Source organism: Spinacia oleracea, chromosome 1, assembly GCF_020520425.1.
Source record: "Spinacia oleracea cultivar Varoflay chromosome 1, BTI_SOV_V1, whole genome shotgun sequence".
NCBI classification, from domain to species: domain Eukaryota; kingdom Viridiplantae; phylum Streptophyta; class Magnoliopsida; order Caryophyllales; family Amaranthaceae; genus Spinacia; species Spinacia oleracea.
Genome location: NC_079487.1, coordinates 60,827,902 through 60,853,101, shown reverse-complemented (window position 1 = coordinate 60,853,101; position 25,200 = coordinate 60,827,902). Strand labels below are relative to the sequence as shown.

Sequence of the window (25,200 nt, the reverse complement as noted above, 5' to 3'; positions counted from 1 at the left end):
TAGTAAATGTTCATTTTTGTACCAGTATTTGGTCTTTCTTGTTGTATTGTTTGTTATTTCAAAAGGTCTTGCGCGCACAAGGTGTACAATAAATTTATTGTACACCAAGATAACTTTAACCCTTTTCTTTGTAACTTTAACCTAGTTTTGATTAACTTTTATATTAGTAAAAAAAAATTGATAGATAAATATTTTAAATGGTTAAATGATTAATTTTATACATTATTAGTGATTTTGAAGAAATAAGTTTTACTAAAATGAAAAAATTTATCACTTAAAAATAGATAACTTTTACATATATAAGCTTAACTTTTAAGCATTTTGGGTTAACTTTTACTTTGGTGTACAATATTTATCGTACACCCATTGTAAATAAGAATTTGTGTTGTTATTTCATGCTGGCTTTAAAATTCATCATAAAATTATTCATAATTTTTGTATTGGTTGTTCTTTTTTCTAGAATTTTATGTTCTTTTTTATATTGTTTGTTCTTTTTTGTTGAATTATTTGTTCTTTCTTGTTTATTTGTTTGTTCACAATAAATATATGGTTAATGTTCATAATGAAATTGTTCACTTCATTGGTCTTTTATGTTTTTACAAGCGCCTATGTTGTTTATTCCCAAATAAATAAATAAATGTTCATTTCCAAAATAGTAAATGTTCATTCCAAATAAATAAATAAATGTTCATTTCCGAAATAGTAAATGTTCATTTTTGTAGTTTATTTCCAAATAAATAAATAAATGTTCATTTTCAAAATAGTAAATATTCATTCCAAATAAATAAATAAATGTTCATTTTTGTACCAGTATATTAATGTTCATTTTAAACAAGACAAAACGACATCGTTTTGGATGGGGTACAGCCAACTTTGGTTGTACCCGGGTATAGCCAAAAATTTGCGCTATCCTTAACCTTCTCCAACAAAATTTCCTAGCTGGCCCATGAATGATTAAATGCAAACACATCTAAAATGGCAAGCACATAGAAGACGAGCAAATTAATCAAATCCATCACATTGGTGCGAGGTAAAGTTCAAAATGAATAAAGATTCGAGCATAACAGGAAGATGAAGAAGAGAGTATGACAGAATATATCAGCCATTGTTATCATACAGACAGCAGTTGCATAATCAATAACATGCTGCGATATCAAGGATGTAAACGTATAGACAAGATGTGCATAACAAAAGCTCATAAACAACGTCTTCATCAAACTAGAGATAATAATCTTGCCACAATTCAAAGAACATTGCCTTAGGGGCAGCTTCTACTGCCTGTTACTCCAAAGTAGGATATTGATTACGATGATGTGTAATTTGCAATCTTCTTCTCAAGTTCATCCTTTTTGGCACCAACCACCTTGTCCACCACCTTTCCCTGTTTAATAAAGATGAATGTCGGCATTGCTTGCACCTCAAATTCTCGCGCCACGTCCTATTGTGCATTTAAAGAAACTTTGGACTTCAGTACCACTTTTGCAATTAAGAAAAACATGAGAATAACTCACTATAAATTGTTATTCCCATTTGTTAATCTTTAAGTCCACGAAATCTCCACAATTACAATGGTCATGCATCCCTCCAGTTTCATTTTTGGCAAATTGTAAACGTTCTACAACGGTGCTAAATCAAAATGAAGTAGACACTATGCTATGCATTACCAAGCCATTACCAGGTGTAAGATGCAGCGAACTGGAAGGTAAAATCTTCTTTTCTTACCATCAATTTCATTCATTTCTCATAACTGTATATTCCCCAAATTCTCTTTCTCAAGCGATAATGTAAATATTACCCCCTCTATCCAGAATTGAAAAACATAACACTCCTTGATATACGAATGGGTTATAATTAGATTTTCAAATACGCCACCAGCTTGACTAAATTATGGGAATAGAATAGAAATACCCCAACTATAAAATATCTTTTTGTAAAACAATACTATATCCTAATTTTGAGTGGTTAAGATGATGTGACAGATAATTCTGAATGCAAGGAGTACTATTCAACAATGATCCAGATTCCAAAAACAAGTAATTTGTCAAAGGAAGCACAAAAGTTTCACACTCATCCACAACAGCATACTCAGACATTGGACAACTGAGTTAGACGTATATCCAAGTCGAACTTTTATTTCAGGAACATGTCAGCATTCAGTTGCAAAAATACAGCATATTCCATGAAGATCACGTACATACAATTCAACGCAACAGGACAATATGAATTGATAATTTAGTTTAATTAACTGTCCCTTTCAACTCAATGGAATTGTGTGTTTGCACAAACAAGAAACATGCAATTTCCTTTATGCCATCATCACTTACAATTCACAGAAGCAACACTTCAAACTAAGCTTCTGATATGCTACAAGAATAATTGAAAGTTTGAATCCTTAGAAAGTTTATGCAGGAGACATACTCCTAAAAAATGATTTAGTTAACCAGCATACATACTTTGACTACTACAACAACATGATCCCGCAACTAGCACTGAGGAGGTGAAAGGTTGAAAAGATGATGTATCTAGAAATAACTCGGATTTCTATGAACCAATTAGGCTCATCCTTCCACAAAACAATCTCTTACATTGTCAGTCCTTTTTGGTGCGAATGAGCCATAATGTATTACAAGTCATAAATGGGGGAAGAGGGATTTGAACTTGTGACCAATTAATAAGTCTTAACCGCTAGGCCAAGACATCATTGGTACATCCTTGGTCCTTTAAATGCAAGGAAGCACAATGAATTTAGAGCATATTCAATTATTTGTACCTATAATATTTAGGTGCAGTTTAATAGTTTATGAATGTCGAACACAATGCATTTCAAGTAACAAACATTTGTTTCTCTGGGTTAATTTCCACTGCCACTCACAAAATCGTCTGGTACTGCTACTGCTACTGAAAATGCATACATGGAAATTCGAAGTCTAACAATCCATATAAAAGTAGACATAGAGTCCATTACGATTCCATTGTTTCATTTCCTAAAGGAGGCTGCTAATTGCTAACATAATTCTGGACTGTTCCGGAAAGTTGAACGCAACCATTTCTCATCACACTCAGACTTTAGCTCTTAATCGTAAAACTAATTACACGTCACAGGTAAATAAATTCACACAAAATCGCATTTGACAAAAAAAAAAAAACGATGAAGAAAGGTTGAACAATAGGTGATTACCGGCAGTTCATCGACGTCGATTTTGGCGAATTCGACACTGGGAAACTTATTAGCAATGGCCTTCACCGCCGGCTCAATGACTTTGCAGGGCCCACACCAGGACGCCGCAAAATCCACAACCAACTGCAATTTTCCAAATCGCCGATCAAATTTTTTAAACATTCAATACTGAAAAATTGAAGAAATTAGGGTTAGAGAAAAGAATTGTCGAACCAATTGGTTGGAATCTTTCAAGGAATTGTAGTGCAGCTGCCAGCGATTGGCTGAGTGGAAAGTGAGTACGCGAGATTCCGACGAACCCTCCGCCGGGCCTTCCGCCGCATATGCCTCACCGGTGCCAAATAATGATGACAGTATTGCTCCCATTCTCTCTCTCAGTAGCTTTGAGGGCTTCTCTTTCTGTAATTTGGTTTGTTTAAGCTTTGACGGATGAACAATTGCGCAGTCGCACACAAGGAAGTATAAGAATGTATTCTATTTTTTTTAATGCTTTTTGGGAATATATTCAAAGTCGTTTGTTATTTTAGTTTAATCTAGTAAAATGATTACAACCGTTCAACAACTAATAATGCATCATCGTTTGTTTACCTCTATTAAAAAAAGTAGAATGTGGCAAATTAGCCCCGTAACTTATGTCTCGTGTGCAAACTAGCTCCTTGACTTTAAATTGTAACAAATCAATCCCACAACTATTTTGTAGTGTGCAATTAACACTAATTGTTAGTTTGCCGACCAAATTTCACCGGAAAGTATATAATTTTCACCGGAATAGAATCATTGTACTAGCATAGCGAGATTTTGAGAAAGGATTTGGTACAGATTCAAACTCAAACATTAATACGGCAAAATTCAATCATCAATTTAGTAGACTCGGTCAAATCGTCGGAGAATTACCAAAAAATTTGTAAACAAATGGAAGAGGGGAGACAAAATGATACATTGGCCGCATCAAAGAAGGCAGTCACTAAATCTTTGCCTTGTGGGAGCGGCAAACGACTACATGTGTTGCAACTTGCAACTGGGGAGACTTGCTACATTTCTTAAACCACTTTCTCAATAACAAATTTCGTTATTTTGTTGATGAATCTCCAATTGTCAATTTGTCCGGCAAAAATTTTATACTTTCCGATGGCATTTGTGTGAAAAATTAACAATTAGAGTGAATTGCACATTACAAAATGATCGTGGGGTTGATTTGCTACAGTCGAAAGTTAAGGGACTAATTTGCACATGAGACCTAAGTAATGGGGTTCATTTGCCATATTCACCCTATAAAAAAGCCGATTTTTTCGATTGTTGTACTTGATTTTGTTAGGTTAACAAATTACTTAAGGTTGAATCGAAATTATCTAATTTGACTTGTTTTTCAGATCTAAGGTTAGTTTTTTATATTGTTTTGGTACTTCAATTTGAGTTTGCTAATTTTGTTGTAGGTACTTACTATTATGATTTATGGTGATTGATTTTGATTTTGATTTTGAATTTATTCGTGAAAGAATTCATAGAATCAAAGATAGTTTGTTTCCCACTACGGAGTATTCTTCAATATAAATAGACAGCCTCGATATAGCACAGAAAGGAGAAGACTCGGATGGTGTTCTTCATTTGAGGTGCTTCAATTTTTATTTTTATGTGTAATTTAAAATTCATGGGTTATATGATCTTGAATAATGTTATGAATTCTAGTAACTCTAGAATTCATAACAATTTGTGCACGTGATCGTCCGCAAGCAAATAAAGTGGTTGTTTCAGATGCAAGTATGCTATGGCATAGACGTTTAGGCCATCCTTCTATGAAAGTTATTTCTTCTTTACCTGGGGTAGTTAGTGGTAAAAGGCCTAATGGTTGTGATTTAAATTGTCCGATTTGTTTTATGGGCAAACAACCCCGAAACTCTTTTCCGTTAAGTTTGAATAAAGCATCTGGTATTTTTGAGTTAATCCATTGTGATATTTGGGGACCTAATAAGGTGCTTTCTAGTTGCGATGCACGTTTTTTCCTCACTATTGTTGATGATTTTTCCCGTGCTACGTGGGTATTTTTGATGTGTGGAAAATATGAGGTTGGAAATTTAATTCGTGAATTTTATGCAATGGTAAAAACTCAATTTTGATAAACAAATTAAGATTTTGAGAAGTCATAATGGACAACATTAATTCTTACATCAATTTCCTACATCAGGTCTTAGTTCAATTCTTAGGTTACATTATGTTACAAGAATTCTAATAACTCTAGAATTCATAACAAATAAGATAGGAGAATAGTTGTAAAATATTTATTCAAATATAATTATACAATTTTTTTGATTAAATTGATTTTTTCTTCTTCTCGCAAGTATACCAAATTTGTTGGAAGTGTCTTTTTATGATCTGGGTCTTTTTAATTTTGATATTTCGATAAGAAGGAAATATCAAGGTTTAACATGGGTATGTTTTTCATGTTGGTCTAATGTTATTGTACTTGCTGCCTACCCAATGTTTGATTGAATTCAATGAATGTTTCTTTCCGAACAACTTTCATTATTAGATTTCCAGAGTTCTAAATAGGATAAAATTGAATTTTGAATAATTTGTTAAATAATATAAACATGTTTTAATTAATATTGAGTGGTGTACGTGCTTATTGTAGAGTTCCCCCTCACTTGACTGAATTTGGTGCCTAATCATGTTGTGAATTCTCCTCCAACATGATACTTGTTGGAGGTTCATGTTCGAACATGAACTTGAAGGAATTATGTCCTAAGACATTTCCGACAATTATTAAATATAAATAGGAAATATTGTGGAGAATATTATGTTAAATTAGTAATTCATAATTACTTGCTAGAGAATAATTATGATAGTAGGTTATGTTAGAAGTTCTTGTTGGGAAATGCAAAAGAAAAGAGTGAAAAGTGTAAAGTGAGAAATGTCCCTCATTGGTAGAATATCAAACAACTCATTTATTTACAAGTTGGGTATGAGTATACTTCTTGTTTAAGAAAGCAGTAGGGAGTCTTGGTGGACATACTCACATGCGCATGTAGGTTGGCCGGTTTGGGCTCGGGTTTTGGTATACGCGGGTGGGTTGTGGGTCTACCTATTCATTTTGGTACCTATTTGGCTAAATCATTGTTACAAGAATCTATTGATTATGTAACCATTAGATTAATTAAGGCCTTAAATGTGCATTATTCTATTGGCTTAATTAGGGCCTTAATATGCATTATTCTCAATTAATTTCTTTAACCGTTTTTTACCGTTGGAGTTCAAAGAGTTCATGATTATATTAATCAATTTTCTTTTCATCCATAAGGGACTGAAATACACAAACACAATATACGTACAGAGTTTCAGAAAAAATCAAACACATTCTTCCCTCTCTCAAATTGCTCTGGTTTTGGGCATATATTCTGACTCCATTTGGGTTTGTAAGTGCACACAAATTCGGAGCTGTGTTAATCCTGGAGGGTGACCGCTTTTGTTCTACTGCACCAGGAGGTAGTGCGGAATCGTGTTTAAGGAAAGTGGTATCCCACGACGCATCAATTCTTCATTATATGTTCATCAATTTTTCGCATGTTCCAGGTAAGTCCTTCCTAATTATCTTATTGTTGCAACATCATTTTGTTATTTGTTTTATTCGCAACTTTCTAAAAAATGAGTTATTTATGTTGCGTACTCCGTATGTTTTTTATGTTGTTGCTACGAGTGTTTGATTCCTTGCATTGGGTGGACGTGTAATTCGATTTGTGTTACGTAGGATGCCGCATATTGTTTCTTCAGCCTATCTTTTATTATTGACCAATACTCAAGCTAATAGGAGCAATGAGTGGCAAATTTTCCATCTCAATTTGGGCAAGCAGGTTGGACATATTATTCGTAGTAGGTTGCAGGGATTTCTATGATCTTGTAAATGGTGGGTTTCCTTGCCTTTAAAAGGAAACAATTATATTAGGCGTGTGACCATTTGATTGGATAATGTTATGATGATGAATGGTGCTACTTTAATGCGTTTCACTTATTATTCATTATAGTACTAAATTATTTAGGAGGTCGTAGTGATTCTTTTTGCGGTTGGAGTAATTGAGGATATTTGATTTGGTTGGTTCTCTTGGTCTTCCGGTTTAAGTGAACTGGGAATATCTTTTGATAGTTTCTCCATTTCTTTCCTTGCTATATTTGTGATGAGATTCATATATCTTCTTTGAATTTCATTGACCTCGCTATTTTTGTGATGAGATTCATATACCTTGTTTGAATTTCATTGACTTCACTATTCTTATATACTTGGGAATATAAACCTTTTTTCCCTAAATATATTTACCTTCATGTATTGGCTATCCTTTTTTATAATCCGGATCTAGACGACTAATATTGTACTATTGACAGTAAATTAGATGAGTTTTATGACTTATCTTATCTGTCAAATCTCATTCCTTGTAAATTGTGTTTTCCACTTCTTAATTATACTTCGTACATTGGTTGACACTGAATTTTCTTTCTCATCGCAATGGTGGACAAAAATGGTGTTGGTATTTAAAGAGAAGTAGATCTCGTTCTAAAGGTGTGACCAAGAATGTAAACTTGAACCTTGTTTATAAACTTGATTCCAGAGGCAATGAGAATGCCTGATCCTGAGCTTATTGAGCTCGTTGGACTTAGTTATATCGCTTATATTCTAATTTACCCTCTTGACTTGAATCTTTTTGTTCCTATTGTAGTACTAACTATTTATATTTTGCTCCCTGTTAATTCTAAGAAGAATGTTGGAAGGTTTTCAAGATTTGACTTTCAGCAATTTTGATAAATTGTTGATAACCTTCCATGTAGGATCAAATAGATTAGGAGACTAAGATCTCAAATTTGAAGTGGTATATACTGCCTAAGTTTTGGACTTGTTACATAATATATAAGGAGTACAATTTATTGCTTCTTCATACCGCGTTTCGGTCCATTTACAGTTCTTTTGAGAAATGATCTACCAGATCCTACTGTTAACGACTGGTGATAAGTTTTCTAGTACTTAAAAAAAAAGTAACAATAACACTTGACTTTGTAAGCCTCGTTTACCAACTGTCCAAGTATTTCAACATGTAAAATTTTTAAATGGACATGATTTCACTAATTTTATCGTGGATATGCAAATTAGTCAATTTAATATAGGCTAGCACGTGTGATTGTTCTTGTTTTTGTTCTTTGCAACAATTATGTCGCTCTTTTCTATTTGTTCTTTGCTCTTGTTTCTTTCTCAATCTTCGTTTTTTCCATTTTCTGTCAAATATTTGTTGTTCTATACGTAATAATGTAATTCTGGAAAAACTTAATCAAACATGAAATCCAGGTTAATTTCGCTACGTACTTATTTTCCTCTTTGATTATGAAAATTTTGTTGATTTTAAGGTATGGTTTTTTAGTTTAGGGTTTCGATTTTGGTCTTTATTGAATTTCAAGTAGTTTATATAATCTGAAGGTTGTGTTAGTAATATTTTTGCTAATTATTTAGGTTAAATTTGTTATTTCAGAATCCAATTTCTGCTCCATTGATTCTCTTGATCTCGCTCCACTTGTTTGGCAAGTTTGTTTGTCCCGACGATGTTATACTTCAGATCACAGAGGTGAAATTCATTTGTATAGAAATCAATTACATAAAGTGTTACATGATATTGAGGGAAATGTGTCATTCACCCAAGGTGCATTAGTCTAATACCAAGGTTCAAAATAATTACGAATAATTAATTTAGTAAGATCAAGTGATCGGAACAGCTAGCACTACTACAAAAGGCGTGGAATCTCGACGATATTGCCTCGACGCCGCGGGTAACCGCTGGAGTGAAATTTTAGGTTCCGTGGTTTGTCGACGGTTTTCCGCGTCTAAAGCATCCCTCGACTTGTAAAACCGTCGAGAAATAAGTAAAAACTCACATGATCTGCACGTGGTCTCTTCTGTACTGCCCGCGACATCAAGGAAAAACAAAATCCGCCGCTCGCACTAATCTTTTCATTCTCAAACCTAACTCGCCTCCTTCAATGAATCACTGTACAGTATTGCAGGAAACTTCCCTTTATCCCAGATCTACTCTCAAATCTTAATGGAGTTACAGACTCTTACACCTTCTCATTTGTTTTCCCTTCCGGTTGTAATTGTTTCTCTCTCAAATCTCGTATTTTTTTAACTTTACTTTTCTCTTAACTTGGAGGTATTATCCGACCATATCAATGGAATTTGCATCTTCTTCCATCTGATTTTAGGCAAGTCTTGCTCAAGGTAATGTAATTTATCCATCTGAATTTATCAATCTCTATTTTTTTTTCATTCTTCAATAGTCTAGGTCTATATTTGTGTAATTTGGGGTTTAGGTTTTCACTGGGCTTAATTGGCGGCTCAAGAAATTTGGATAGGAAGATTTCGATTATTGATTTGCATACAGTTTGTTCAAATTTCGGATTTCAATATATGAAATTAGGCTGCAGATAGGATGAGGAAAGCTATATCCAAATCTGATTCATGATATCGACTCGGTTAGAAATTAGAATGATCGAATACTTGTATTATAGCAGTTATTTTTAGTTGAAAATTGCTTAACGTATTAAATGTTTTTCTTTGACAAAAGGGTTTGCTTACATTGCTAGTTCCCCCTCTAACTTATTGAGCTCGTTTAATTTTATTTAAAGGAAATAAAAATAATCTGATGTATGATTCTACAAATTATATGGATTAGATTAAATTTCTAAGGTTTCCATGTTCTAAGTTGATCGTATAGCTGCAATTGAATGGTGTTCAAAATTCTGGGTTTTCATTGCATATAATATAATTGCTTATAAGTTATATCAGGCTTTGCTTTTGATGAATTTGAACAGTAGACCCTGCGTCACTTTGGGAGCTTTTATTAACATAAGAGTTTGTTAAGATCATAGCAAAGTATGTTCAAATTTCAAAGTTACATGATGGGTTATCACACTATGTATGTTTGGTTTAATCATTATAAGCATAAAGGTTACTTGGGCAGACTAAGAGGGGAATGCGAATACCCATTTTCACGAGTTTGGTACTAGACTTGTTTCTATTTCACAAATCTAGATAATAATGATTGTTTGAGCATCTGCTGAATTTAGATTAACTTTATATTTCTTGATCGAGTTAGATAAATTAAAGTAGTCTTTCTTGTTCTTTTATTTGTTATTTATTATTTATGTGTGTGTGTGGGGGTGGGGGGGTATTTTGACGTGGCAAAGTGCTGTTGTGGTTTAGCTTAACTATACTATGAATCTAGGCCATTTAAAGCAAAACTTACAGTTGAGTATACCTCTTCTATATCGTAGGAACATTGGGATAGATATTTGTGATTATGTATGAAATTGTGGGTCTCTCAGTGGAAATTGTTCACTAATTAATGTTGCATCTTGCATATTCTACAATGCAGCGATTACTGCCAATTTTGCCGATGAACCCAAAACAGCTAGTGCTTCTCTTGCTAAGGCTGCCAAGCATGTAATTTTTCTGGGTTTTTGTTTTTTATTCAACCCTTTTTTGTGTATTTTTCAATTAATTTTTCTTTGTTTATTAGTGAAATGTATGTGCAAGTTTAGAATTGATCGTCTTAACCTGAAATATTGCCTTTTGGTTGATGAAATTTGAACTGTAATGAATGGATTTGTGCCCATTTTAAGCTCATTATTTTGATGTTCATGTGTTTTTCTTGAGTATGGTATTCTAATTGAATTTATCGAAGGAGCTGTTTTTTACTCGTAGTTTTTCAGATCAGCTTCAGATATGACGAACTTTTCTTTTTATTCTTGTGTAGTTGTAAGTTTGAGATTTGTGCAACCCCAATAACTACCCTGTTGCACTGCCAGAACTATTTTTTCTTCTGCTTTTCAATGGACTTGTGTCAACACTCATTTCTTATCTAACTTGCTCTTTTATAGTTTGATGCCTTGGTCAATGCCCTGCCACTAGTTGAGGGAGGTGAAGAGGATCAACTGAAAAGAATCGTTGATCTTCAGGTATCGTAGTAGCTGATTTTCTGTGAAATGCTCAAGAAATATAGAGCCTGGTAAAGCGGTTTTTCTTGTGTACTTACCCGGCAGAAAATGATGCTGTTGGACAAGAATGGCTGAAGCAACGGGAAGCTGCAGGTAATGCCTTACTCTTTAGTTTTTTTTTCATTCAGAGTAATTTTCAACTTATGCATTGTCTACTCCTTCCTTGAATTTTTTCCTGCGTGAAATAAATCTCCTGTCATGAATTGTACTTGAGCTTAAGGATAATTGTATTTTCATCTTCTGTAGTTTAGTTTCCTACATGAACAAGGTGACTTTCTTGACAATGCTGGCCTAGTGTACCACCCTGACCCTAGATTTGCACACATCTGTTGTTGCAGTTAATACAACCATAACTCTGTAAGCACAATTTAAACTTCGCTTCAAGCTATACTGTAGGAAGGGTATAGCAGCGTCATAAAAATTTGCAATTCTTTACGTATGCCTTCTCATCAAATTTCAAACGAGGATCTGGGTCAGTTTGCTTACTCCTTGATACACGAGGCTGACTTATTTATTTGTGTATCACTGTATCTGCATTAATTCATATTTACCACTGTATCTTATGAGTAATTACCGAGGTAACTGTCACTCTATTAGCACTTACTACTAGTACTTAAAATCGAAGGATGCTCTGGTTTCATTAGGGGCATTATGGAATTCCTGATGGTACTTTTATGTACATGATTAAAGCTATTAACAAGGAATATCATAGTTTTACTCTATTTAATAATATAACGCTATGGCTCCATATATCTGACCCTAAACCTGCCTTAGACGGAAATCTCACTAGAGGTATCAATGCAATTGTAATGACCTCAGGCAAGATAATCAAACAGAACCCTGGTATCTGTCAAAATGATATTAATTGGACTATGTACACTATGAAATCTGGCAGATATATCACACCTCAACTAGAAAGGGAAATCAGAGAAGTGAAAGAAGTTGAATCAAGAAATCATAAAACTATTCGGAACTCTCACAACTGTATGAGAAGTATAAAACTCAGGGTTAGTTGGGCTTTTTAGTTATTATTGTGTTCAGTTCTTATTTTCCCAAACCTTTTGGCAATGCCAAGAATCATCTGAGTATTCTTTTTTGTAGCCTCATGAATCTATTAGTGCTATATGATGTCATGTGTACTTTTAGCAGAGTAATCTAGATGATAACCGTTTTCCACGTGCAGGATTTAAGATTCTAGCATTCTTGCTCAATCAATTTGGAGGCAAAGTACCTGGATCAATTCCCGAGATTAAGAATTTTGTGTGTACAAGATTCAAAGCTGAATACCCCATTTTTTATAAGGTTCGTTAGTGAAATCACCAACTTAAAATAGTTAGAGAACCATACTTGCCTAGTTACTGACACCATGACCGCTACTGCTACTGACTGCAACAACTGGACATGAATGGTCCAAATACAGACATAGTTTACAGTTCCTCAAGTTCAGTGATGGGGGGTTTTTGGTGACTTGGTCTACTGGAATTACGAGAAGTTTTTGGTGGACAAAGAGGGCAAGGTTGTAGAGTGATACACACCTACAACATCCCCTCTCGGGATGAAGGTATGATCCCGAATTCTTTCATTTCAGTTTCTGTTTAACTTTATAAAACTGAACTTTACGAAACATAACAGAATAGAACATGTCATTTGAGTAGTGTTCATGAATTATCTTGTTCAACAGTCAAAAGAGTAAGCCTGATGTAGAGGAAAAAGAACTAGTCAAAACAATCTAGGACCCTGATGTTTACATTTAATTTTCTACCCTGATATTAAATTCAGGTTGTACAGCAACATATGGCTCCTTTATCTATAATGTCTAAACAGGAAACCGCAGACACCAAAACCCTAAAAAAGAAAAAGAAAAACGAACACTTCTCGTCGATAAGTTGCTCGATCTTAGTCTGGTACCTTCGAAATTCTCATGGTACCTTCAACCCTCCATTGAAATCGAAATTCTCACAGTACTCTCTGAATTGCGGAAGATTACAAGCTTTCTCACTTTCACCAGGTATGTTCTATGTTCTTTTCCATCGATTTTTAATGTTTTCTGTTTGGTTATGGTGAATCTGTTGATAATTGATATATCTTATTTTTATGGATGATAATGATTCTGATTGAAATTTCGAAAAAAATAACCGAAAGAAGTTATAATTTGATGGAAACTATAGGGTTAAGGTGGGTTTGAATCTAAATTTTAAGGCTGAATAAGGGATTATTTTTACCAGTTGAGTTTCTGACTTGCTTATTTTCAATTATTATGGGTTTAATTTCGTGTTATATGTTGGATTATTATAAGTTTTGAGGTAAATTTGGGATTTTTTGGGTAAATTTGTTTTGATTGGAAATCGTTGCTGTGATTTTATGTTATTTTTGCCTAGAGTTATGATTAATTTAGCAAGGTTTGTTTAGCATTACCTTAGAATACTAAAGAAACTTACTGAATTTCTTGGTGTTTCTTAGTAATATGACTTATAATATCTCCAGGTGTGCCTTAAAAAGTATTATTGTGGAAATTCTAGTTTTTTGGGGGTCTTTAACAAGCAACAACTGACTGAACTGTATTAGTCATTAATGTATGTAACACAAAACTGAACTTTACGAAATAGAACTTGACTGAACTTTATGAAATAGAACAAAACAGAACTGAACAGAATACTGGAGGGTTAGGGGTTGATGGGTTTGAAGACAGAGGTTGCAGGGCTGATGGGTCAGATATGGGCTGCAGGATCAAGTTCAAATTTAGATTTTAACGTCAGGTTCAGGTTTGGGCTGCAGGGTCAGGTTCAAGCTACCTGAAGACACGAAAACACTACCTACATTGGTCTGGGGATGTTGATTAACTTTAAGTGGCAGAGGCTGTGAACACTCTTAATATTTCCCATTAGTGCTTGTGCATGAACTATCTAGCTAGTGTTCCTTCTTGTTTGTAGTTCTTTACCTTGGGTTATTCTGTAGTCTACCTGTATTTTTTCTTAGGATAATTATTTTCTTGCTCATATAAATTAGGTTTTATTTGTTTTAAGTAACTAATAATTACTGCTAGGAGTTGATTAGTATAAAGAAATCAAAACTGAAAATCTGCATTGTATCTTTATCTGGTGCATTCACTCTAAAATCCTAGAATAGCCTTTGATTTGAGATGTTAATTATACCGGTTATTTACTAATTGATTATCGCCATTGGGCACCAAATTGAAGGAACAAACGAACAGAAGAATCTAGTGAAGAGAAAACTGCTTGTGTCAGAGAGAAGACTTGTAGGCTTGTGTTCGGAAAATACCAAGCTTTCTTAAATAAGGATCACTCCATCAACATCAGAAGTTCACTCAATTTACTATCAAAAGGCAAAGCTACTAAGATGGTATTTCTGCAACAATTTTAACTAGAACAGTAGGTATGCACTTGTTCTAACACTCTATCTAGAGCAGTTTTGCTATAAATTCACTCAAAGAGTAGTTGTTTATGATTTTCATTCTTATAAACACAAATAGGACACACAGATCAGTGTCTGCAACACCAATAGCTTCCAATCTATCTCGGTTTTGTAGTGTACGTTGACTGCAAGCACAGATTGAATTTGTGATTAGGCACAAACATTCTATTCCAACCTCCGGGCGATTTTCTGCCGATAACCACTTAACATATCATTAGTCTTTTAACTTCAAGCTTTTAGTGTGTTTATAGTTCAAGCTTTTAGGCAAACCCTCCGGTATTATTTAAACCCTTTCACTTGGAATTTTCTACTGCTTTCTATGTCTGATTATGTGAAGTTTGTGATCTATGGACTAACTATAATTAGTTAAGATCTAACGAACTTTACTAAACTGAACTGAACTGAACTTCTGCCTGCCTTATGCTAATTCTAAAAACTCAAAAGAAGAAACTGGCAGAGACCAGCACCAAGCCCTTTTCTGCGACATCATAACAAAAGGAAATTCTTGCTATATAACCTGGTATATATTGATTATTGTTGATTCTTGGAAATGTTTGTTGTCCAACTTATGCTTAGTAATACTACTCGATTGATTGTTATGATTGATGATTATGGGGTCGGTCAAAACTCAGCTAAAACTGAAACTCTTTCAGTTTAGACTAAGCCCTTTGTTTTTTTTTATACAGAGCAGGAACATTAACTTGCTCTTATTTTAACGAGTCATCTCTAACAGGTCGTCTTTATAAACAAAAGCAAGCAAAAAACAAATAAGTTAGGTACGATTAAGAGTCACTAACGTGAGCAACACAACTCAACTGAACTTTATAGTACAGAACAAAGTATAAACACAATCCTCTCACTTATGCAGAGTAATGAATTATATGAAGTTCATATATTTGTTGCTGGTCATTGTTCATTCTTTACAGTGGACATATATTTCTAATTTATTTTTACACCGTGAGAGAAACTATTCCTGACCATTATTAATTTTTTTTTGAAGGTCCGTGATGCGTTTGGAGATTATGGTGGTTGAAGAAAGGAATCAAAGCTCCTTCAACATTGAAGCCCATCTTCTTGAATTTATAGGCTTTGAATTGCCTTTCTTTTGAAGATGATATTTTAGAATAATAGGTCAATTGGAGTTGTAATATACATTGAAGACGTTATGCGCTTGTGTTTTGGTATACTAGGTAAATAGTTTGGATCATATGTAAACTTTGATGATATGTTTATGACGTATTATTATATAATTTAATATAAGTATATATATCTTTAAGTTATTGACATCTCGTCATTTCAATTTTGCTAGCTATATAGTTTTGTATGATTTGAAGTTTAAGACTGTATTTGCTTCGTGCAAAAAAAAAAAAAAATTGAAAACAAAAATCTCGACGCTTTTAATCGTCATAAACTATTTCCCGCAAAATGTTATACTTAACTCGCAAAAATATTTAGGACGCAGGATAGCGTAGAGAAAATACATTAACTACGACAAAAAGCGTCGACAATCTCGACGCAGGGATGCGTCAACATCTAATTTTAGACAACAAAACCCGTCGAGATTCTCGACGAAAAGGAGCGTCGAGAAGTTCTCTACGCCCAAATTCTCGACGCTGCTACTGAGCGTCGAGAAAATATTTCTCGACGCCCTTCGTCGTCGAAAATGTGGAAAAAAAGCGTCGAAAAACAACGCGTTTTGTAGTAGTGTAGCTGGAGCAATGTTTCCGATTAGTGAGTTCTAATCCTTATTACGCTCACAACTTACTCTTGACTGAACCTACAAGGTCACACCAATGGTATAAAACAGATCGTCGGATTAAATGAATCGGAAATTCATTTAATGGCTTTTGGGGAAATTAGTTCAGAAACCATAAATATACGATAAGACGTTGGATCAGAATCGTATATCATATTGCGTATATTTGTAAGCTGGGCGAAACAAATAATTGTATCGCACGACATTGGACCGTCAAGTACTATACGATAAAGTATTGGCCGAAAGGTCATCGGACGCATACGAGGAGCCCACGAGCCGAGGGCACGTATCACTCAAGGCCCATGGGCGCGAGGCATAGTAGTGGAAATGTAGCAGCATGCATGCCCATGAACTTACGACGGTATGTGTGCGCGGGGTAGCAGCAGCAGCAGCCACACAAGCGCATTCCATGGCCCAACGCCTTGGTTTTGTCCGCGTGTGGGCTTGCTCGCAAGCCTGGCCAGTAACAAGGCCTTGTGCCTTTTGGTCGGTTGGTCTAATATGCTTCATAGGTTATTTTAATAACCTAATACCTATGTTTACCCACACAATTGATTACAAACTCAACCTTAGACACCTAGAGAACCGTAATTCTCTAGGTGCCTCCAAACTGTGTTTTTTCCAAAAACCTACAACCTTGATTGATGATCTAATCTATCGGATTCAAGGCGGATCTGCACGTGTCAGTGGACGATTGTAGAGAAACTACAAGTGGAGTTTTCGTCCGTGTTAGTATTTTAAAGGGGAGTACATGCATCAAACGTAAGTAATGCTTAATCTTCATGGATCCTTACATAGGGATTGTTTCCGCTTTGTTAATCAGATTAACTGTAAATCCCAACAGTGGTATCAGAACTTCATGTATCTAAAGTATATTTTAACATTAAATTCATGTTTTTATATTGGTCGAATTTTCTGTCAATTTTTTTGTACTTGTCAATTTTTTTTTCGGATTATTGGATGAATCGTGAAAAAACTGTTGTTTTCGAAAAGTGTCAAATTTTCGATTTTTTCTGAGTCCAAATTGATCGTAATCGACGTTCTAAGTTGAACACATGAACCCAGATTTACGAACTTCAGCTCCGAAGTATGAGTTTTTGGGTGTTTTCCGTGTTTAATCAATTAAAACGTGAATAATTACGGCTTTAAAAATTAATTATAATTGCTACTCGACTTATAATTAATTGAAACTAGTCCTACTGAATGTTAATAATTATTATGAAGATTTAAAATTTATTTCAATCATAAATTTAAATTTTAAACCCTAATTCCGAAAACCCTAAATTAATGATTTTTATGATCGAAAATTAATTTTATTAATTGGTTAGATCTGAAAATTTGTTAAGGAGGCTAGGGGAATATGTTTTCATATTTAAATAGCTCATTTTAAATTCAAGGACCAAAATTTTGATTAGATTCGTTAATTTTAATCGATCACCTAAACCAAATTTGATAAAAATCTGAAATTTAAATGTTTACAACGATATAAATGTTTGGATTGGTTTATCTAAAGTATTAAAATTTTTGTTGATAATAATCTTTCGTTAAATTTAAATAATCGTTAGCCTAGATTTATAAATTTCATAAATTGGATTGTTTGAAATTTTAATAAATCACCCACTTTAATTATATTTCGTAATTAAAAAGAATTTGAATTGTTGAAATTATGAAAAAATTAAATCGTGTAAAATTTGTTTCGTAACATTGAATTGGTTTTCGATGTTCAATTGGACGAGCAATCCACTCGCACGAGGGCGATGGATGATGTTCGTGTGTGTGCAGTGCACACAACATGGCCTCGTGCCATGGTTGTGGCGCGCGTATGCATCGAGACAAGGGGCAGCTAGCTAGGTGCAGCACGCGGGAACGCCCTGCTTGCAGGCTTCACGCGGTGCGAAGCCTTCGAGCTAGGGGCCTGGCGTTGTGTGCCAAGCAGCGACGCGGCAAGCCAAGCGAAGCAAGCCATCGCGCACTGCTGGGCGAAGCGAGGAGCAGCAACGAGCAACTGCTCGTGCACGAGTGCGTTATAGCCTGCATGTGCGTTGTTGTGTTGTGCGAGGCATGAGCCTTGCGGCCTGCGTTGGGAACAATGCACTGGTCATCGGTGGGCTGAGCACAAGCCAAGCCCACGTTGCATTGATTTGTGTGTTTTTGCTTCGGATTTAATTCAAGGCCCAACTTTTGGGCTTTCGGCTTAATTTTGCACGTAGGGACTAACAGTTGAATTTTTCGATATTTTAATTTTACTTAACTTTGGCCGGGCCATGATTTTAAATATTTAAAATTAAAAGTTCATGTGGTATTGGTTTAAGTGGGAGCCTTTCAATGAAGTTCTTGAAATTAATTATTTTAATTATTTTTTTGTAGGAAATTCATTTTTAATTAAATAAATATTTGATTAAAATATAATTAAGGAATAATGATTTGGACTTGATTAATATTTTAGGGCGCCTTTACATGAACATGGTTTTAATTAATTAATCATGTAATTATGTGTAAGCTTACTTGGGATATTTTTTTTAGGAAACGAAGGGTGAATGCATATTATATTATTATGTATTGCAGGTTATGCAGATGACTAATATGCCCCAACTAGGATACTTAAATATGGCATCCGTACCGTTTTATCTTCGAATGTAAAGTTTTTAAATATGGTCTGCGTACCATGAATTTTTGTTGTAATAATTAGATTATTAATTCAAGTACTTCTAGGTAGCTTATTTAAAATAATAAATTAGCATTTTGAATGGTTTTCAAGACGGTGCCAAGCTAACAAGGTGAAGCTAGCATTTTGGGGCCATACTAGTTCACCAAATTTACATATGCTTTTATATATTCGTATATTAGTATATCTATATTATGCATGTGTATGTTGTTTGTATGTTTTGATTAAGGAATTAGTTCACTAAATAATCAAACCAACATAGAAACAACTAGGTCTAAAGAATATTGAGTTAAATAATTGCATTCCAAATCAAGCACTTACAAAGATTTTCGAACCTAAGATAGTAGGTTTCCGCCAAAGTAAGGTGCTATTTTAGTATTCCTAGATGGTAATGTATCCGAAATGAACACGTTGATTGTGGTTATAACTCAAACAATATTGGCATATGTTGTGGCAATGGAATAAATCATGACATTAATTTATTAACCAAGAGTAGTTTGGATATTACTAGCAATTGGTTTTTGCTTACCTAAAATCTTAAAAAGATTAAGACAAGCCAAAATATGCTTAATACTTAGAGAACTTTAGGGGCTTGGATTCGCTGCATTCAATTATGGACCATGTTTTGTACGCATGAATGAAATATTTTATAGCTTTAATGATCGCATGTTTGCTTTTATTTCAAAGTTATTAAAAGATTAGGAATGGTTATTTATCGCAAATTCTTTTCAATTGTAGAATGTCTAGTAATACAATCAAATGATCAAAAAGTTTGGATGTCGAGTTGAACTTGACTAACTTTCTTGAATAGGAAAGGAAACTTATCAAAGTTTTGAAAGCTAGCGACATGGACTATGTTGTCAAACAACCTTTCCCTAGCTATTATGCGAAGGATATGACTCCAGAAAGGCACAGAAGTTGGGCCTTTCATAAGTGTCTTGTCTGGGAACTTATCCTAAACTCTATCCCTGAAGATTAGAGAGAAAGGTTCATTATTTATGAGCCTAGCTTATTTACTCCTAAGGCATCTAAGAGATAGATGTCGTGTGAGGTATCAACCCAATGGCCAAGCAGTTGGAAGTAAGGTTGATGAATTGGCTAGTTCAATGAGCAATATAAGGCTCATTACCTCACAAGATTCATGCCTGGAGGATGAAATTCATGAGACACAAAATTGCATTATTAAGGCTAAGAGGGATAAGAATATGCCAATTCGGAATCATGTGAACACGATGTTTGGACTGTTCAATTGCATTTAAACACTTGGTGTTTCCATCAAAGAGCCAATAGCTATAGATTTTATGCTAAACTCTCTTCATAAGGACTATGAGAGATTCAAGATGCACTATCTCTTTAATCAGAAAGAGAGCACATTTAGTGAAATATTGGAAATGCTTGAAATATACGAACTTTTCCTTGAAAATCTTAAGTATGAACCATTGAATGTGAAGTGCACAAAATTCAAGAAAGTGAGTAAGGGGAAGAAAGGCAAGGTTGCGTCTTCATCCACTCCAGGAGGGAAAGGGGCGCCTTCCAAGAGCAGATGAAGAGAAATACTTCTCCTTCTACGGCACAATGCTTCTATTGTGATGAAATTGGTCATTACAAGAGAGATTTCCCTAAGAAAAAGGAAAAAGAGAAGGAAGAAAACGTTGCTTCTCTTTCAGGTATGTATATTATACATTGTGATCTTTCTAATTCTACTTCTTGGGTATTAGATATTGGTTGTGGCTCACACGTATGTTCCAATTCACAGGGACTAAGGAGAACTAGAAGGTATGATAAAGGCGAGATGGATCTACGCGTGGGAAACGGAGCATGGATTATGGCATTAGCCATAGGATCTTATTTTATATATTTGCCTAGTGGTTTTGTATTGGAACTAGAAAACGGTTACTATATTTCTAGTATCACCAAAAACATTATTTATGTTTCAAGTTTGGATTCTAAAGGTTTTAGTATTCAATTTAAAGACAATAGTTTCTCTTTTTCCTTGAATGACATGTTTTATGGTTCTGCACAACAAGAAAATGGTCTATATGTGCTTGATACGAACAAACAAATATTTAACATAAATACCAAAAAGGCTAAAACTTGTGATTCAGATCTCACATATTTGTGGTATTTTCAATTAGGCCATATAAATATAAAGCGCATGGAAGGACTTCAAAAGAAGGGAATTCTAGAATCATTCGACTTAGAGAAAATTGATCAATGTGGATCATGTTTACTTGGAAAAATAACAAAGCAACCTTTCTCAAAATTGGGAGAAAGAGCAAGCGAACTACTAGGGCTAATACATATGGATACATAGGCCTATGAGTTCGAAATCTAGAGGTGATTTCAGTTACTTCATAACGTTTACGAACGATTTCAGTAGATATGGTTATATCTACATAATGAAACACAAGTCTAAATCATTTGAGATTTCTGAGAATTTCAAAATGAAGTAGAGAATCAGCTTGGCAAGAAAATCAAAGCTCTGAGATCAGATCGAGGAGGAGAATATCTTAACTACGAGCAGAGGCGGACCCACTATGCACATTGGGTAGGCAAATGTCTACCCAATTTTTTTATTAAAAAATCGGTTTATTAGGCTGAGTAAAAAAAAAAAAAAAGTACATAATTGGTTGCAAAGACTCACACGTGAGATTGGGAAATAGAATAAAAGATCCTCCTTTAAAAACTGGGACCACATCAAGTAAATTAGGAAAAAGTAAATACAGCTTTTTTTAAAAAACTTTTTCAGGATTTCCTTCTTATTTTAAGGGTTTAATACCCTCTTTTTGACAAAAAGAACGGCATTGTCATTGTTTAGCCAATTAGCCGCATTACTTTTGCAGAAATATTGATACAGAATTGCAGACTTGCAGTCTTGCAGAGGTACTCGTACTCCGTATTAATTACTTAGTAGATTAGTAGATTCTACTCCCGTAGACGACAATCCAACGGTCACACAAGCGCAATATAGCCGTATAGGTATAACTCTCAATATCTCATCTGATTTTAATTTCTACTCCGTGTTCGGTAGTCGTTTATTTTAAAGATTTGTTATTACTTGTTTATATTATAATACTCTAATTCTATAGTTTATAGACATTTATCTTGATAATTTAATATAATGTTTAAAATCTTAAAATTTATAAAATACAGTGAACAGTTAGATTGTTAAAATTTTATAATTTTATGTCAACATTGTACACCGTGCTCCGTATTGATTTGTGACAGAAAGAGAATTAGTAATTAAATTAATTTAGTTCATACTTTTATTGTTGTACACTTATAATTATAGTTTACTATATAGAATTATATATAGACATATATACAAAGTCGAATAACTTTAGACATATTGTTAACTTTGTTTTTTTATTCTGTTAATTATGCAAGGTTCAAAACTCGAAACCGATTAAAATTACAGATGAGTGACCATAACACATCAAAAAAGAAGAACAAGGGAAAAAGTACATTAGATGCATATTTAAAAAAAAAAAAAAGAACACAAGAGGATAGCACAACATCTCCAATTGCTCCTCAAAATCAAAATGAGAATGAAGCTTCTCCTTCTGCTCCATATACAACTGCTCCAACTAGAGAAAGAGTAAATCAATTTGATATCAACTCTATCTCATATGATCCTGGACAAAGGAAAAGAATTACCGATTATCATCCTGATGATCAAGATGCAGTTCGAAGAGCATATATTCAAAGAAAAGTTATTCAGCCACGTGATCATAACTTTCAACAAAGATTTGTTAGAGGTGGAATGCGTCGTTTTAATCCTGACTGGTATGATGCTTACAAAACTTGGCTTGAGTATAGTATTGCAAAAGAAGCTGCATTTTGCTTTGTTTGTTATCTGTTTAGAGATGATATAGGTGTTGTGGATGGCGATGGACATGATGCTTTTGTTACAAAAGGTTTTCAAGGTTGGAATAGACCACGTGCTTTTTCTAAGCATGTTGGTACTATTAATAGTGTTCATAATAAGTGTATGGAGAAATACAATGCTTTAATTGATCCACAAGCATCTATTCAAAATGTTTTATCTCCAGTAACTCCGCAAGCTAGAAAGGATTACCGAACATGTTTGATTGCTTCACTTGACTGTTTGAGATACCTTTTACTTCAAGGTATGGAGATTCGTGGTCATGATGAGAGTGAAAATTCTTTTAATCGGAGAAATTTTCGTGAACTTTTAAAATGGTATGCTAAAAGGAAAAGTTGTTTTGAAAAATGCACCGGGAAATAATCAAATGATTTCTCCTTTGATTCAAAAAGACCTTGCTAATTCTTGCTCCAAAGAAACAATTAGAGTAATTATGGAGGAGTTAGGTGATGATTACTTTGGAATGTTGGTTGATGAATCTCGTGATGTGTCATGTAAAGAGCAAATGGCATTTTGTCTGCGTTATGTCGATAAAAAAAGGAGCAGTTGTGGAAAGATTTATTTGTGTTGTTCATGTTAAGGATACTACTGCACTATCTCTTCGGGATGCAATTTATTCTATACTTGTTGAGTATGCACTAAGTCCAACAAAAATTAGAGGGCAAGGTTATGATGGGGCTAGCAATATGAAGGGAGACTCCAATGGCCTTAAAACTTTGATTATGAATGAAACAAAATCTGCATATTACATTCATTGTTTTGCACATCAACTCCAGCTAACACTTGTTGCAGTTTCCAAAAAGAAAGTTGATTGTGGTTGGTTATTTGAACTTCTATCTACTATGTTGAATGTTGTTGGAGGGTCTTGTAAGCGTCAAGAAATGCTTAATGAATCTCAAACTCAATTAGTTCCAAAAGCATTTGAAGATGGTGAAATTGTAAGTGGGAAAGGTTTGAATCAACAACTTGGATTGGGAAGACCGGGTGATACTCGTTGGGGATCTCATTATAAGTTATTGTTGAATGTAATTGTCCTGCATCCGGCGATATGTGAGGTACTAGACATGATTTTTGAAAATCCCCCTAATTCGGATGATCGTGCAAAAGCTGATCGTGTTGGTGATGCACTTATGTCATTCGACTTTATTTTCATGGTACATTTGATGAAGACGATATTTGGGGTGGCAAATCAATTGAATATTGCGCTGCAAAAAAAAGATCAAGACATTGTTAATGCAGTATCACTTGTAAAATTGACTAAAGAACGATTGCAACAAATGAGAGAAGATGGATGGGAATCTCTTTTGACTTCAGTGATCTCCTTTTGTGATAAAAGAGGCATAAGTGTTCCTAATATGGATGAAGAGTATGCTCATTTGGGAAGAAAAAAACGCGGAAATCAACAACACGTTACAAATCTTTATCATTTCCGAGTTCAGGTATTTTTGGCAATTATTGATCTACAACTTCAAGAACTTAATCATCAGTTTGACGAAGTAAGTATGGAGCTTCTTCTTTGTATGACATGTCTAAATCCTGCCAATTCCTTCTCTTCTTTTGACAAGTCAAAGTTACTTAGACTTGCAGAATTTTATCCTAATGAGTTTTCAAGTTTTGATTTGCTTTGTCTTGAGGATGAACTTGATAATTTTATTCATGATATGCAAAGAGATGAGAGATTTGAGGGTTTGAAAGATATTGGAGAACTATCCAAGAAACTTGTTGAGTCAACGAAGCATGAGACATATCGTCTTATCTACTTGCTTATAAAGATGGTGTTGATTCTTCCCGTGGCAACTGCAACTGTAGAAAGGGCATTCTCTGCAATGACTATTGTCAAGAGTAAGTTAAGGAATAGTATGGGAGATCAATTGCTAAATGATTGTCTAGTTACTTATATAGAGAAAGATGTATTTCTACAAATAAGTGACGATGACATATTGAATCGCTTCCAGAATATGAGGACTCGGCGAGAACAACTGTAATTTTGATAAGAACAAGAACTTTTATAGCATCTATTCTAAGTTATTTTATATGGGTTGAACTATAAAATTGTCATTTTTACTGTATGGTTTTTAATAAATTTTGTAGTTTTTATTTCCTTTAAAAGTGTCTACCCTGTTTCAAAATCCTGGATACGCCACTGACTACGAGGTTGATGACCATCTGAAAGAATGCGGTATTCTTTCTGAATTGACTGCTCCGACGACACCTCAATGGAATGGAGTGTCGGAACAGAGAAAAAAGACCTTACTAGA

The 25,200-nt window shown here is 34.3% G+C and overlaps 3 protein-coding genes and 1 long non-coding RNA gene across 5 annotated transcripts; 3 read left to right on the top strand and 1 right to left on the bottom strand.

The window, feature by feature from the left end:
- Window positions 1–1,002: 1,002 nt before the first annotated feature.
- On the bottom strand, window positions 1,003–3,707 carry LOC110803816 (thioredoxin H2). Its single transcript, XM_022009347.2, has 3 exons — window positions 3,392–3,707; window positions 3,179–3,301; window positions 1,003–1,438 (listed from the first exon to the last, which is right to left on the bottom strand). The coding sequence occupies exons 1-3, from the start codon at window positions 3,542–3,544 to the stop codon at window positions 1,304–1,306; spliced, it is 411 nt and encodes a 136-aa protein (XP_021865039.1). The 5' UTR covers window positions 3,545–3,707; the 3' UTR covers window positions 1,003–1,303.
- Window positions 3,708–8,641: 4,934 nt separating this feature from the next.
- On the top strand, window positions 8,642–15,915 carry LOC130471993 (uncharacterized). 2 transcript variants are annotated; one of them, XR_008932224.1, is made up of 7 exons: window positions 8,648–9,425; window positions 10,582–10,649; window positions 11,087–11,296; window positions 12,387–12,764; window positions 12,983–13,211; window positions 14,401–14,596; window positions 15,636–15,915. It is a non-coding gene; the product is annotated as an uncharacterized lncRNA (long non-coding RNA). The 2 variants fall into 2 exon arrangements; XR_008932214.1 differs by having other exon boundaries at window positions 8,642–9,425; window positions 12,387–13,211.
- Window positions 15,916–22,474: 6,559 nt separating this feature from the next.
- LOC130465133 (uncharacterized) lies at window positions 22,475–23,305 on the top strand. The gene has a single exon (XM_056834110.1). The coding sequence runs from the start codon at window positions 22,475–22,477 to the stop codon at window positions 23,303–23,305; it is 831 nt and encodes a 276-aa protein (XP_056690088.1).
- A 161-nt stretch (window positions 23,306–23,466) lies between these two features.
- LOC110803812 (uncharacterized) lies at window positions 23,467–24,927 on the top strand. The gene has a single exon (XM_056834109.1). It carries the CDS (start codon window positions 23,467–23,469, stop codon window positions 24,925–24,927), a length of 1,461 nt encoding a protein of 486 aa, XP_056690087.1.
- The last annotated feature ends 273 nt before the right edge of the window (window positions 24,928–25,200 follow it).